General features: G+C 42.2%; 1 protein-coding gene across 1 annotated transcript in view; it reads right to left on the bottom strand.

The window, feature by feature from the left end:
* Positions 1 to 17,082, bottom strand: part of LOC311134708 (membrane-associated guanylate kinase, WW and PDZ domain-containing protein 2-like) — a gene marked incomplete at its 5' end in the record, with an annotated part of 519,195 nt that overhangs the window by 321,885 nt on the left and 180,228 nt on the right. Inside the window, one exon of the mRNA XM_084168477.1 lies at positions 16,811 to 16,927. Within this exon, the coding sequence (XP_084024603.1) occupies positions 16,811 to 16,927 (117 nt within the window). The remainder of the gene's footprint in view (positions 1 to 16,810; positions 16,928 to 17,082) is intronic.

Genomic DNA, 17,082 nt, shown 5'->3' with positions numbered 1-17,082 from the left:
GTGGAGATGGGAAAACCTTCCAGAAGGACAACCATCTCTGCAGCACTCCACCAATCAAATCTTTACGGTAGAGTGGCCAGACGGAAGCCACTCCTCAGTAAAAGACACATGACAGCCCACTTGGAGTTTGCCAAAAGGCACCTATAGGTGTTTGATGATACCAAGATTGAACTCTTTGGCCTGAATGCCAATTGTCACGTCTGGAGGAAACCTGGCACCATCCCTACGGTCAAGCATGGTGGGGGCAGCATCATGCTGTCTGGATGTTTTTCAGCGGCAGGGACTGCGAGACCAATCAGGATCGAGGGAAAGATGAATGGAGCAAAGTACAGCGAGATCCTTGATGAAAACCTCAGACTTGGGTGAAGGTTCACCTTCCAACAGGACATCGACCCTAAGCACACAGCCAAGACAATGCAGGAGTGGCTTTGGGACAAGTCTATGAATGTCCTTGAGTGGTCCAGCCAGAGCCCGGACTTTGGTGAAGTTGTCCTGTCCCCTTAGCAGAAAAACACCCCCAAAGCATGATGTTTCCACCTCCATGTTTGACGGTGGGGATGGTGTTCTTGGGGTCATCGGCAGCATTCCTCCTCCTCCAAACACGGCGAGTTGAGTTGATGCCAAAGAGCTCGATTTTGGTCTCATCTGACCACAACACTTTCACCCAGTTCTCCTCTGAATCATTCAGATGTTCATTGGCAAACTTCAGACGGGCCTGTATATGTGCTTTCTTGATCAGGGGGACCTTGCGGGCGCTGCAGGATTTCAGTCCTTCACGGCATAGTGTGTTACCAATTGTTTTCTTGGTGACTATGGTCCCAGCTGCCTTGAGATCATTGACAAGATCCTCCCGTGTAGTTCTGGGCTGATTCCTCACTGTTCTCATGATCATTGCAACTCCACGAGGTGAGATCTTGCATGGAGCCCCAGGCCGAGGTAGATTGACAGTTATTTTGTGTTTCTTCCATTTGCAAATATTCGCACCAAATGTTGTCACCTTCTCACCAAGCTGCTTGGCGATGGTCTTGTAGCCCATTCCAGCCTTGTGTAGGTCTACAATCTTGTCCCTGACATCCTTGGAGAGCTCTTTGGTCTTGGCCATGGTGGAGAGTTTGGAATCTGATTGATTGATTGCTTCTGTGGACAGGTGTCTTTTATACAGGTAACAAGCTGAGATTAGGAGCACTCCCTTTAAGAGTGTGCTCCTAATCTCAGCTCGTTATCTGTATAAAAGACACCTGGGAGCCAGAAATCTTTTTGATTGAGAGGGGGTCAAATACTTATTTCCCTCATTAAAATGCAAATCAATTTATAACCTTTTTGACATACGTTTTTCTGGATTTTCTTGTTGTTATTCTGTCTCTCACTGTTCAAATAAACCTACCATTAAAATTATAGACTGATCATTTCTTTGTCAGTGGGCAAACGTACAAAATCAGCAGGGGATCAAAAACTTTTTTCCCTCACTGTATATGGAATGTATATGTTTTGGTCAATTGATGGTGGATAAGAACTAGGTGTGTGGAAAGTTTTGGGTGAGACAAGGGGGAGAGCAGAAAGTTTACATTCTGTCAAAACATGTTATTGTTAATTCTCATTGCGCCAAAGGAGGGAGGAAAAGGGCAACAGCCTGGTTTCAGTCACTGATAAGGTAGGACAATCGTGGATTAGGAAGGAGCGAGGAATTCGGCCCAAGGTCAGGTCAGATGTAGTGAGAAGGAACAGTACTATCCTACACACATATACTTCCACGCCCACGAAGGTTCTAGCATGAGGCAGGGACTAGCATGACTACACCAGTGAGAGGAACTATTTAAGCTCCTGACTAGCAACAGAGATGTATTGGCTCTCTAGATGTGCAAGGAGTTGACTCTGCTTAGTAGGAGGGTATAAATATATGTGTTTGTGTAAACATGTATTTGTCTTTGCAGCTGTATGACCCAGTGGGTGAATAAACTTCCTTTGAGCTTTTTCTAGTCGTCCTTGAGTTTTTACTATGTTTGTTCAGAACCTAACAATGCAGATGATTCCACTCTACATGTCAGCACCCAAAGCCAGTGAGCTCACTGAAATTCTAAATAAGGAGTTACAGTGGGTATCAGAATGGGTGATTGATAATAAACTAGTCTTAAATCAATCTAAAACTAAAAGCATTTTATTTGGTTCAAAACATTCTGGAGTTGTGTATAAAGCAGGGATGAAAGTAAGGCGGTATCACCATTAATAAAACTATTGGCTATTACACCATTATTTAACGTTACTGCATGTCAGCCACATGAAAAATGAGTGAATTGACTGGAAACCGGGTGGTATATACTCCAAATTTCATTGTGGTTTGAGGATCATTTTGTGAAGGCGGATATGAGTGGCCAAGATCGAGGGGCACGTGGACAACAGTGGATATATCAATTCAGGCTACAAATGTAGGCCTAAAGACAATCGCAGAAATTCATTACACTACACATAGGTTTATCAAATTGCGGGTGCACAGTGCATTGTTGGGGTTTGGATGCTGAAATTATTGATTGAACGAATATGCGCGGGTAGCCTACAGGAGCGCCTTCTTTACAGCCAATATATGCTTGATCCAAAAATGGAGGCGCCCTATGGATGGTGTGACGCAATTGCAGAGACTCCGGAGGCACGCAGAGGCCAACTTGAGCTCCGTACCGCATCGCTGTGCGCCTCTCAAATTTTGTAACAATGCGGAGGGCTCTGTATAGCTCGGCATTGACATGATTGGTTGACGGTAGGTGAAGTCGGGAGGTCCTGTATCAACACAAACTCACTTCCTTGACAACTTCCTCCACAACAGCTCTGTGCTGTTCGGCGTGTTCATAAGGCTAGGGGAAGCTTTCCCTAAAGTACATTTAATTAAATTGCCAATATTATTATTATTATATATCTTTTTTACTTATTTAACCTTTATTTAACTAGGCAAGTCAGTTAAGAACAAACTCTTATTTAAAATGACGGCCTACCAAAAGGCAAAATGCCTCCTGCGGGGACGGGGGCTAGGATAAAGAAATTACAATTTAAATAAATATAGGACAAAATACACATCATGACAAGATAGACACCACAACACTACATAAATAGAGACCTAATGCAACAACATAGCATGGCAGCAACACATGACAACACAGTATGGTAGCAATACAACATGACAACAATATAGTAACAACATAACATGGTAGCAGCATGACATGGTACAAACATGATTGGTTACAGACAACAGCACAAAGGGCAAGAAGGTAGAGACAACAATACATCGCGCGAAGCAGCCACAACTGTCAGTAAGAGTGTCCATGATTGAGTCTTTGAATGAAGAGATGGAGATAAATCTGTCCAGTTTAAGTGTTTTTTGCAGCTTGTTCCAGTCGCTAATTGGCTTACTCCTGTTTATACGGAAGAAGAAAAAAATATTTCAAAATAGGCTACTTCACCAGAATAGCCTACAGTCGGAAGTGCCCGTAATTTGGGCAGCGCACACTGCCTATACCAAACAGATGATTGTTAAGTGGTGATTGTCAAATACCAAATAGATGATTGTTAAGTTGCAACTGTCAGTGAAAAGCAGAGAGACCAATCCAGGCATAACGCAATATTAAAAAATGAAATTCTGGAAAAACTGTTTGGAAAGCTTAATTGAGCGAACAGTAGCCTATTTTTACCAACGGAGAACATCGGCCATATCCCCGGTGAGTGTGCATATTCACTGTCTTTATCATTGGGTCAGTGACACATTGGTTTGTTTTTGGAAAATAATTTCGTCCTCCAAGCTATATGGACGTCAAATTGTATTTGTGTCTCCCCTTTTCGTAGGCCGATTATATGGATCAGACAACATTGTTTTTATTGATCTGTTTGTCAGTGTCAGCAGAGTAGGCTACCCTGTAATTTTTGTACTATAGAAAAAAATGCATGTACACACTTGGGTGTCCCGTACCGGTAAGAAATTAAATCTACTTTCACCCCTGGTATAAAGGGTGTGACCATTGAGCAAGTTGAGGAAGCTAAACTCCTAGGTATAACATTGGATGGTCAATTTTCATGGTCAAGTCATATTGACAAAGTTGTTGTGAAGATGGGGAGGGGTATGTCTGTTATAAAAATATGTACTGAGCTTGACACAAAGATCAACTGTAATAGTTGTTCATGCTCTGATCTTGTCTAGTTTTTTGCCCTCATCAATCTACACACAATACCCAATAATGACAAAGCAAAAACTGGTTTTAATAAATTTTTGCAAATGGATTAAAAAGAAAAAATGGAAATATCACATTTACATAAGTATTCAGACCCTTTACTCAGTACTTTGTTGAAGCACCTTTGGCAGCAATTACAGCCTCAAGTCTTCTTAGGTATGACGCTACAAGCTTGGCAAACCTGTATTTGGGGAGTTTCTCCCATTCTTCTCTACAGATCGTCTCAAGCTCTGTCAGGTTGGATGGGGAGTGTTGCTGCACAGCTATGTTCAGGTCTCTACAGAGATGTTCGATCGGGTTCAAGTCCGGGCTCTGGCTGGGCCACTCAAGGACAATCAGAGACTTGTCCTGAAGCCACTCCTGTGTTTTCTTGGCTGTGTGCTTAGGGTCATCGTCCTGTTGGAAGCTGAACATTCGCCCCAGTCTGATGTCCCGAGCACTCTGGAGCAGGTTTTCAGCAAGGAACCTGCTCCAGAGTGCTCCAGAGTGCTCAGGACCATGATTCACTGTAGGGATGATGCCAGGTTTCCTCCAGATGTGACACTTGGCTTTCAGGCCAAAGAGTTCAATCTTAGTTTCATCAGACTAGAAAATATTGTTTCTCATGGTCTGAGAGTCTTTAGGTGCCTTTTGGCAAACTCCAAGTGGGCTGTCATGTGCCTTTTACTGAGGAGTGGCTTCCATCTGGCCACTCTACCATAAAGGCCTGATTGGTGGAGTGCTGCAGAGATGGTTGTCCTTCTGGAAGGTTCTCCCATCTCCACAGAGGAACTCTAGAGCTCTGTCAGAGTGACCATAGGGTTCTTGGTCACCTCCCAGACCAAGGCCCTTCTCCCCCGATTGCTCAATTTGGCCGGGCGGACAGCTCTAGGAAGAGTCTTGGTGGTTCCAAACTTCTTCCATTTAAGAATGATGGAGGCCACTATGTTCTTGGGAACCTTCAATGCTGCAGACATTTTTTGGTACCCTTCCCTAGATCTGAGCTTCGACACAATCCTGTCTCGGAGCTCTACGGACAAAGCCTTCAACCTCATGGCTTGGTTTTTGCTCTGACATGCACTGTCAACTGTGGAACCTTATATAGAGAGGTGTGTGCCTTTCCAAATCATGTCCAATCAATTGAATTTACCACAGCTAGACTCCAATCAAGTTGTAGAAACATCTCAAGGATGATCAATGGAAACAGGATGCCGCTGAGCTCAATTTCGAGTCTCATAGCAAAGGGTCTGAAAACATCTGTAAGTAAGGTATTCATGTTTTTTATTTTTTATACATTTGTAAAAAGTTTTCACTTTGTCATTCTGGCGTATTGTGTGTAGTTTGCTGAGGAATTTTTGGAGTTTAATAAATTTTAGAATAAGGCTGTAACTTAGCAAAATGTGGAAAAAGTAAAGGTGTCTGAATACTTTCTGAAGGCACTATACAAAACTAACAAAAACAACATGCATGCCAGTCATTCCTGGTTGAGTGTTGACGGGAGATTAACTGCTTCTCTTTTAGAAATACTACTGTACTGAAAATTCCATATTGCCTGCATAAGCAGATAACATTCAGCTCAGACACTCATACATGCCACCAGGGGTCTCTTAACAGTCCCCAAGTCCAAAATGAATTCACGGGAACGCACAGTATTGCCATGAAAAAAAAAGCATTAAAACAACATTTAATGGAACGGCAGGGACACACACAAACACACACACAGACATTCTAACACACACATTAATGTTTTAGTTGTATTGTTTGTACTATTATTATTATCATATTTTTTAGTTGTACTTGTCTTTCAGTTTATCAGTGTTTTGTTACTTGTCATGTTTTGTGTTTTTCTGGACCCCAGGAAGAATAGCTGCTGCTTCGGCAAAAGCTAATGAGGATCCCAATAAACAAATATCTACTTTTGGAGAAATTATCTATCACATATACAGGCCCGTCTGAAGTTTGCCAATGAACATCTGAATGATTCAAAGGAGAACTGGGTAAATGTGTTGTGGTCAGATGAGACCAAAATGGAGCTCTTTGGCATCAACTCAACTCGCCGTGTTTGGAGGAGGAGGAATGCTGCCTATGACCCCAAGAACACCATCCCCACCGTCAAACATTGAGATGGAAACATTATGCTTAGGGGGTGTTTTTCTGCTAAGGGGACAGGCCAACTTCACTGCATCAAAGGGATGATGGATGGTGCCATGTACCGTCAAATCGTGGGTGAGAACCTCCTTCCCTCAGCCAGGGCATTGAAAATGGGTCATGGATGGGTATTTCAGCATGACAATGACCCAAAACACACGGCCAAGGCAACAAAGGAGTGACTCAAGAAGAAAGACATTAAGGTCCTGGAGTGGCCTAGCCAGTCTCCAGACCTTAATCCCATAGAAAATCTGTGGAGGGAGCTGAAGGTTCGAGTTGCCAAACGTCAGGCTCGAAACCTTAATGACTTGGAGAAGATCTGCAAAGAGGAGTGGGACAAAATCCCTCCTGAGATGTGTGCAAACCTCGTGGCCAACTACAATAAACGTCTGACCTCTGTGATTGCCAACAAGGGTTTTGCCACCAAGTACTAAGTCATGTTTTGCAGAGGGATCAAATACTTGTTTCCCTCATTAAAATGCAAATCAATTTATAACATTTTTGACATGCGTTTTTCTGGATTTTTGTTGTTGTTATTCTGTCTCTCACCATTCAAACAAACCTACCATTAAAATTATAGACTGATCATTTCTTTGTCAGTGGGCAAACGTACAAAATCAGCAGGGTATCAAATACTTTTTGCACAGATAATAAACAGCGAGGGGGGGGGGGGGGGGGGTCAATGCAAATAGTCCGGGTGGCCATTTGATCAATTGTTCATCATTCTTATGGCTTGGGGGTAGAAGCTGTTAAGGAGCCTTTTGGACATAGACTTGGCGCTCCGGTACCACTTAAGTTGCATATAAGTTTCATGGACTCATTCTGTGTTCAGTAGTACTAGGTAACATGATTTTTAAACGACTACCCCATCTCTTTACCACACACATACAATTAATTATTTGTAATGTCGCTTAATCGAGTAGTGACTGTCAAGCATATATTCAACCACGAAGACCAGGGACGTTTTTCAAAGCCTTGCAAAGAAGGGCACCAATTGGTAGATGTGTAAAAAAAATAAAAATAAAAATAAGCAGATGCTGAATATCCCTTTGAGCATGGTGAAGTTATTAATTACACTTTGGATTGTGTATCAATACACCCAGCCACTACAAAGATACAGGCATTCATCCTAACTCAGTTGCCAGAGAGGAAGGAAACCTTTCAGGGATTTTAGCATAAGGCCAGTGGTGACTTTAAAACAGTGAGAGAGTTTCATGGCTGTGATATGAGAAAACTGAGGATGGATCAACAACATTGTAATTACTCAACAATATTAACCAAAATGACAGTGAAAACAAGGAAGCCTGTAGAGAATTAAAATATTCCAAAACATGCAGTCTGTTTGCAACAAGGCACTTAAGTAATAATGCAAAAAATGTGGCAAAGAAATTAAGTTTTTGTCCTGAATATAAAGCGTGGGGGACTCGTGTAGATAAATCAATCAATATCAGATATTTTCTTTGACTGAATCTCGGTATGCATATTTGGTGACAATTAGGCTGGGGAAATGGTAGCTAAATTGAAGTGAGTGCTACTGATCATCTTTATTCTAGTTTGCTCATATATTAGCTGATCAGAACATTTTGCTAGCATGTTTTACAAGTGGATTTTGCTCTTCTCTCGTGTAGTAGCCTGTCCTACTCCCGACCAAAAGCCTGTGACTTGTCTGATAATCAATCAATGAGATTTTGTTTCACTGAATCTCTGCCTGTATATTTGGTTCCTGGCCAGTGGAAGTGGTAGCTCGTTTGCTCATCTATGACTGATCAGAAACATTTAGCATGCAATAATGTAGGCTAAATCAAATGTATTATTTACCTATTGACTGACGTAGTAGCCTTATATAGCCTAGGCTATTTTCCTATCGTCCCAATCCCCCCCCCCCCCCTTCTCTGCGCTGTCTTGTATTGCTCCCCATATAAGAGCTTCGGTAGATAATGTGTTTCAAGTAGACCACCATAGTCCCTGTGCCCAAGAATGCGACGGTAACCTGCCTAAATGACTACCGCCCCGTAGCACTCACGTCGGTAGCCATGAACTGCTTTGAAAGGCTGGTCATGGCACACAGCAACACCATAATCCTGTAAACCCTAGACCCACTCCAATTCGCATACCGCCCCAACACATCCACAGATGACGCAATCTCAATCGCACTCCACACTGCCCTTTCCCACCTGGACAAAAAAACATATATGTGAGAATGCTGTTCATTGACTACAGCTCAGCTTTCAACACCATAGCACCTACAAAGCTCATCACTAAGCTAAGGACCCTGGGACTGAACTCTGCAACTGGATCCTGGACTTCCAGACGGGCCGCCCCCAGGTGGTAAGGGTAGGCAACAACACATCTGCCACGCTGATCCTCAAAACCGGGGCCCCTCAGGGGTGCGTGCTTAGTCCCCTCCTGTACTCCCTGTTCACCCACGACTGCGTGGCCAAGCACGACTCCAATACCATCATTAAGTTTGATGACGACACAACAGCGGTAGGCCTGATCACCTACAACGATGAGACAGCCTATAGGGAGGAAGTCAGAGACCTGGCAGTGTGGTGCCAGGACAACAACCTCTCCCTCAATGTGAGCAAGACAAAGGAGATGATCGTGGACTAACATCGAAGGGGCTTTAGTGGAGCGGGTAGAGAGTCCACATCACTAACGAACTATCATGGTCTGAACACACCAAGACAGTTGAGAAGAAGGCACGACAACACCTTTTCCCCCTCAGGAGACTGAAAAGATTTGGCATGGGTCCCCAGATCCTCAAAAAGTTATTTAGCTGCACCATCGTGAGCATCCTGACCGGTTGCATCACCGCCTGGTATGGCAACTACTCGGCATCCGACCGTAAGGCACTACAGAGGGTAGTGCGTAATGCCCAATACATCACTGGGGCTAAGCTTACTGCCATCGAGGACCTATATATTAGGCGGTGTCAGAGGAAGGCCCAAAAAATTGTCAAAGACTCCAGTCACCCAAGTCATAGACTGTTCTCTCTGCTACCGCATGGCAAGCGGTACCGGAATTCCAAGTCTAGGTATAAAAGGCTCCTTAACAGCTTCTACCCCCAAGCTATAAGACTGCCACCCAGACTATTTACCCGGATATTTTATCCCCCCCCCCCCTTTTGTTTTTACACTGCTGCTACTCGCTGTTAATTATCTATGCATAGTCACTTGCATAGTCACCCGTACCTACATGTACAAATTACCTCGACTAACCTCTACCCCCGCACATTGACTTGGCACTGGTACCCGCTGTATATAGCCTCGTTATTGTTATGTAATTATTTTGTGTTATTTTTAGTTTTAATTTGTATAATTAAATATTTTCTTAACTCTATTTCTTGAACTACATTGTTGGTTAAGGGCTTGTAAGTAAGCATTTCATGGTAAGGTCTACACCTGTTGTTTTCGGCGCATGTGACAAATAACATTTGATTTGATTTGTGATCAACAATCAGTATGAGAGTAGATATGGATATTCTTTTTTTACAGAGTTGGTCCCCATTAAGATACCTTGATATCTCGGGGTGCACTCTGTGCGTCCTGAGCGCGCTCTGTATCGAGATAGCCTACTGCTGAAATGCGCTGAATTAATTGAGGAACATGATAACGCTTGGAATTTATGAATGGCCTGTATCGCAATTCACAACAATGTTATCCATCATTACCAAATATCAGTCTCACTTGCTGTGAAATATTTACATAGTGGTGCAGCCAAGCTGGCAATGTGGCACAGCCACAATTTATTTTGGGAGAACCCTGGCATAGTGACCATATCTTGGTTTTAAATGCTTTAAATGGGCACTTCCGATTTTTGCGGTATTTCCCGGGACTCTTGGGATAAATATGAATTATTCCCGGAAAATAGATTTTCGATAAAATAATAATCCCTACTCTTCATATTTTCAAGCATGTTAGGGGCTGCATCATGTTATGGGTATGCTTGTCATCGGCATGGACTAGGGAGTTTTTAGGATGAAAATAAACAAAATACAGCTATAAGCACAGTCAAAATCTTAGAGAAAGCCTGGTTCAGTTTGCTCTCCAACAGACACTGGGAGACAAATTAACCTTTCAAAAAAAAAAAATCATCATAGGTACACATCAACTATGACAGACAAATTGAGAAAAAAAAATCCAGAAAATCACATTGTAGGATTTTTTATGAATTTATTTGCAAATTATGGTGGAAAATAAGTATTTGGTCACCTACAAACAAGCAAGATTTCTGGCTCTCACAGACCTGTAACTTCTTCTTTAAGAGGCTCCTCTGTCCTCCACTCATTACCTGTATTAATGGCACCTGTTTGAACTTGTTATCAGTATAAAAGACACCTGTCCACAACCTCAAACAGTCACACTCCAAGCTCCACTATGGCCAAGACCAAAGAGCTGTCAAAGGACACCAGAAACAAAATTGTAGACCTGCACCAGGCTGGGAAGACTGAATCTGCAATAGGTAAGCAGCTTGGTTTGAAGAAATCAACTGTGGGAGCAATTATTAGAAAATGGAAGACATACAAGACCACTGATAATCTCCCTCGATCTGGGGCTCCACGCAAGATCTCACCCCGTGGGGTCAAAATGATCACAGAACCACACGGGGGGACCTAGTGAATGACCTGCAGAGAGCTGGGACCAAAGTAACAAAGCCTACCATCAGTAACACACTACGCCGCCAGGGACTCAAATCCTGCAGTGCAGACGTGTCCCCCTGCTTAAGCCAGTACATGTCCAGGCCCATCTGAAGTTTGCTAGAGTGCATTTGAATGATCCAGAAGAGGATTGGAAGAATGTCATATGGTCAGATGAAACCAAAATATTACGTTTTGGTAAAAACTCAACTCGTCGTGTTTGGAGGACAAAGAATGCTGAGTTGCATCATACCTACTGTGAAGCATGGGGGTGGAAACATCATGCTTTGGGGATGTTTTTCTGCAAAGGGACCAGGACGACTGATCCGTGTAAAGGAAAGAATGAATGGGGCCATGTATCGTGAGATTTTGAGTGAAAACCTCCTTCCATCAGCAAGGGCATTGAAGATGAAACATGGCTGGGTCTTTCAGCATGACAATGATCCCAAACACACCGCCCGGGCAACGAAGGAGTGGTTTCGTAATTAGCATTTCAAGGTCCTGGAGTGGCCTAGCCAGTCTCCAGATCTCAACCCCTTAGAAAATCTTTGGAGGGAGTTGAAAGTCCGTGTTGCCCAGCGACAGCCACTAAACATCACTGCTCTAGAGGAGATCTGCATGGAGGAATGGGCCAAAATACCAGCAACAGTGTGTGAAAACCTTGTGAAGACTTACAGAAAACGTTTGACCTGTGTCATTGCCAACAAAGGGTATATAACAAAATATTGAGAAACTTTTGTTATTGACCAATACTTATTTTCCACCATAATTTGCAAATAAATTAATTAAAAATCCTACAATGTGATTTTCTGGATTATTTTTTCTCATTTTGTCTGTCATAGTTGACGTGTACCTATGATGAAAATTACAGGCCTCTCTCATCTTTTTAAGTGGGAGAACTTGCACAATTGGTGGCTGACTAAATACTTTTTTTCACCACTGTATGAGTATGTCCATCTCATAAGTGTTTTTCTTTCTTTTTCTGTCGTCTGGTAGTCAAAACAAGTGTCTGCCTTTCTCTCTTTCTTCTCTCTCTCTACAGTTAAGGTTTCTACAGTTTCTTCTCTCTACACCTCTCCCGGCTCATACTGACAACTACACATGAGCTCCCTCTTCTTTCCATTTACTGTAACCAGCATCCTACCCACTGAGCACCGACCTATACCGGACGTCCACAGACATTGGTTATTATTATGGACCGACTTTGATTTCAACGTCCACAGATTTAGATATTTGGTCCAGTTCGGACCAGCCTTGATTTGTTCCAAACAAAGTCCGGACCAAATCTAAAACAATCATAGACGTCCATGTTTCACAAGTTTGGACAGCACAGTAGAGCACAGTAGAGTACAGTACAATACAATACAGTACAGTACAGTAAAACAAGTTAAGTAGAGTATAGTTCCATACTGTACAGTGCAGTACAGTACTGTTCTGTAGAGTACAGTAGAGTTGAATAGAGTAGAGTTCATTACTGTACAGTAGAGCACACTAGAGTACAGTATAATGCCCTGTAAGGTACTGTACTCTACTGTACTGAACTGTACTCTACTTTACTGAACTCTACTGTACTGTACTTTACTGTACTGAGCTCTACTTTACTGTACTCTACTCTTACTGAGCTCTACTGTGCTGTACTTTGATGTCCAAACTTGTGAAACATAGATGTGATTGGTTCAGCAAATTTGGTCTTGTTTGGGGGCAGAGCTCATTAAAATAATAGCCAGTATGTAGAACAATACCCACATATGCAAAGGTGGATATTGCATATTTCTACCATTGTGTACCCATTCAGGCTATATCGCCATAAATACAATGATATTCATGTCCATAATTATGCATTTGTGTATAGTACAGATCAGGGACCCATGGTGAAATTCCGTTGTTACCGGGTGTAAATCTACTTCAGTTATTGTAATTCAATAATAAAAATATATATTTTTGAAGTGAAGTTTTTGAAAACGTGGTCACATAAAAAACAGAGGGAGATTTTACAGAAATTGTGTTACCAAACAGTTTTTGCAGTAAATTTGTTTTTGTAAAATGTTCTGTGTAAATTGTAAAAATGTGTTGTTGTGCATAGACAGGTTTGTTAAACTTTGAAATCAATGTTTTTTTGTTAGGTATACTTTTAAAGTGAAACATTTGAGACTCAGCTAAATTCTGTTAACGTGGAATTGCCCTGTATGTGTGTGTGTGTGTGTCTGTGTGTGTGTGTGTGCGTGCGTGCATATTGACAGACCAGAGTGCTGGTGGGGACAAAATCAATGAAATGTCAATCAAAGCCATGTGTGTGAGTGTGTGTGTGTGTTTGTGTGAGCAATGTGCATGTGTGACTTCCGTGTGTGTGACTTCTGTGTGTGTGCCTTAGCAATGTGCATGTTCTTTGTGCAGTTGGGGGCAGGGCGTCATGGCAACGCAGGCCTGGAGATGAGAGGCTAGTTGCCGTGGAAACCACAAGCTGAGAGCTCATCGACAGGGTGAGTGAAGGAGCAAGAGCGAGAGAGAGAGAGACAGACACAGACAGAGACAGTAAGGTAGATGGTATTAAGGATTTATATAGCATTTCTAGAGCATTCAACACTCTCTTTGTTGCCCTGAAACTCTTGCTGGAGGCTCTGTCCTCCTGTTGGTAGGTATTTTCTATGGCTCTGTATGTATAACCAGAGTAGTCTTCACACATGGATGACTCCCTCATAACCAACAAAGCATTACATAATAGTCCTGTAGGGGTGTGCCGAGTACTCGGACAAAACGAGTATCGTAACAGATATGGTGATTTTTTGGTAATTATCCGTGATCTGAAAAATATATTTTTCAGCTGCCAGCTCGCATCTCTCTTTCACTCAAACAGTATGAAGCACTGTGTGCTCTAAACAACTATTGGCTAGTTCTTCTGTCTGTAAAGATACAGGCAGGGTATCAGTTGAGGCTGCTGCAACAATTGGTTTAGAACAAGCCACTCTCCCCAAGCTCTCATTTCCCTAGAAAGACAAACACGCGCACTGTTTCACTCACAGTCAATCATCTCAAGGCACAAGTCTCCCCTTCTCCAAACATTGTGTATGAATCAGAATCCGTAGCTAGTAATTTGTTGTTAACCTAGTTATTTCCTGTTGACTTTGCTGAGGCCATTTTGTTGTTTTTGTCTGTCTACTTGGCGTTGTTTAGTAGGCCTACTTTGTCTGTCAATATAATTATTCTATTGCTGACGACGTCTGTCGTTATGTTGTGATCCAAGCCCATAATTGCTATTATTATTTATTCTCGCCCAGGCATGTTTACAAAGCGACAGATCATTAAAAAATAAAATGACAAATATAGATAGTTTATTTTGATTGTGTTTTGATTGACAAATGTTGTGGCATAAGCGTCGGGAGAGAAAAGTTTTGCTCTGCTCAAACGTGAAACAATTTATGGGGCAAGCGAATTAGCCTACCTTAATCTAAATCTGTGTCTGGAATAAATGCAGGCTGTAGTAGCCAGCCATGCATTAGGCTATTTATTAGCCTATTTTGTTGATAATTGAATAGGACTAAGTAAGTAAATCATGCATTTGCATCTGTCTGGGTCGTTTACCTTTGAACAATGTGTGAAGGAACATAATGATACGCTCTGAGATGCACTCTGAATGATAGCGCAGTAATGCGCAGTTGAGGTATAGGCTTACCTGCATTTAAAGTGCACTTTCGGTTTTCCGATCAGGAGTAAATCAGATCAAGATGGTGCTTTAAAGATAACTGGGAACTACGTCAAATCATGACGTCAGTAATCTTCAGGTCGGCAAGTTGGAGCTCTAGAAAGGTGGCTGAGTTTCCGACTTGGATTTCTGAGTTGGATGACCATTCAACTATTTTTCCCAGTCCCAGTTTTTTCAGAGTTTTCAGTTGTCTTTAACACACTGAAGGCGGAAGGCAGAGATTTCCGAGTTCCCAGTTGTTTTGAACGCGACATGAGTTTGAAGTGTGATTAAACGGATACGATTAAGAATACGAGTATGACGATATCGGCAGTGGTGGAAAAAGTACCCAATTGTCATACCTGAGTAAAAATAAAGATACCTTAATAGAAAATGACTCAAGTAAAAGTAAAAGTCTCACAGTAAAATTCTACTTGAGTAAAAGTCTAAAAGTATTTGGTTTAAAATATACTTAAGGATCAAAAGTAAAAGTAAAGGTATAAATAATTTTCCTGTCCTGCTAAGCATTCAAAATGTAACGAGTACTTTTGGGTGTCAGGGAAAATGTATGTAGTAAAAAGTACATTATTTTCTTTAGGAATGTAGTGAAGCAAAAGTAGTCAAAAATATAAATAGTGAAGTACAGATACCCCCAAAAAATACTTAAGTAGTACTTTAAGGTATTTTTACTTAAGTACTTTAAACCACTGGATATCGGCACACCCCTATAGTCCTGCATCGTGTCTGTGTGTCTGTCTGTCTGTTTGTTTGTTTGTCTTCTTCCTCTCTCTGAACTCTCGCTTTCTCTCTCTCCCTCTTTCTCCTTGTCTTTCTCTCTCTCTAACAAATCAGCTGGTGGGTGGAATGAAAACATTACTTCAACCCATGGGTTGGTTCGTGGTTCATAAATATTTTAGTTAGTCTCCTCTGCTGAGCTTCTGCAGCTGTAGCAGTAGGCAGTCCACTCACCATAGTGTTGGGTTGCCTAGCAACCGGAATAAACAAACACGCCGTGCTCATGCCTCTGCCCCATGCACACAGACTTGAAGTTCACTAGCCTAGTTGATTTCAACATGAATCGTGAATAATGATGAGTGAGAAAGTTACAGACGCACACATATCAAACCCCAAGACCATTACAATAACAGGTGAGGTTAGCAATTTGGGGGGCATAATATTTGTGTGTCTGCACTTTAACCTTATAGTCATTGTATCATTTAAAATCAAAAGTGCTGGAGTACAGAGCCAAAACAACCAAAAATGTGTCAATGTCAAGATACTTTTGGAACTCACTGTAAACATCCACACTCACCAAGAATGACTTTTGGTAGCTTCTTTCAGCAGACAGAGTGGCATTTCAGGTCGGATTTTAGCATATTTGTTTTAGTCTTTACAAACCGGAGAACATGCAGAGTTATGCACTGTACAAATAATGCTGCAGCAAAAGGGAGCGCATTTTGAAGGGGGGAGCATGTGTTGGGAGGAGATGGAGACAGTTTGATAAATAGATGGATTAAGGTAAGAATACAATTGTTCATTATCATTAATTTACACTACTGCTATAGCATAAATTACATATACTACTTGAAAATAAAGTTGACGTGCAGAAAAAGTAAAAAAAAACTAGTAGCAAAATACATTGATGTTATTGGCGGAGTAATGGGTGGATCTCAGAACAATTCTACGCAGGTTGGGTCGGGTTGCGGAGAAAAATCTGTCCTGATGTCGGGTGTCGGGGGGTCTCGGAATTGATATGGCCGGCGCGGGGTAGGTCTCACCACACCTCACCTCAAACAATGGTCAGGTGCATTTAGATTGTATCACCATACCTAATTTAATTTCAGACACAGGGCGGGTGTATCTCAATAGAAACACCTCAACACAGGTCGTTTGAAAGGGATATGTAGGATGCCTACAGAGATCTAGCCTCCACCTGTCCAGTTGTATAATGTCAAGGAGAGATGGAGAGAGAGCCCAAGGACAGGAGGAATAATGAAATGCATTCCTAGTGTTCTGCTATGGTCAGGGGTCAGGTGCGGAGGTAGGTTATAACAACCGAGCATCTTCTCTCTGAGGTGCTATGAGGGGTAAGAGAGTGAATGAGTGAGTAAGTGACTGTGTGTGTGTGCATACGTGAGTGCGTGTGTGTTGACTCACAAGGCACGGTGCGGAGGTAGAGGTTGTCTCTGATAATTTGCTGGTGGCCGTGGTCCACAGAGCCCTTGGAGAAGCGCAGGTTGAGGTAGTGCCGAAGGTCCTTATCCACCACGCCTCCTACATACACACACGCACGATAAACAAACAGACAAGGTTAAAATGCACAGTCTAAAACACACACATGCATGCAGGAACTCAGGCAAGCAGACGCACACACACACACACAAAACATGTGCGCAAAACACATACACATCATAGTAATTGTGTGAACT

Source organism: Coregonus lavaretus, assembly GCF_964263955.1.
Source record: "Coregonus lavaretus genome assembly, chromosome: 9".
Taxonomy (NCBI): domain Eukaryota; kingdom Metazoa; phylum Chordata; class Actinopteri; order Salmoniformes; family Salmonidae; genus Coregonus; species Coregonus lavaretus.
This window is presented reverse-complemented; position numbering and strand designations above follow the sequence as displayed.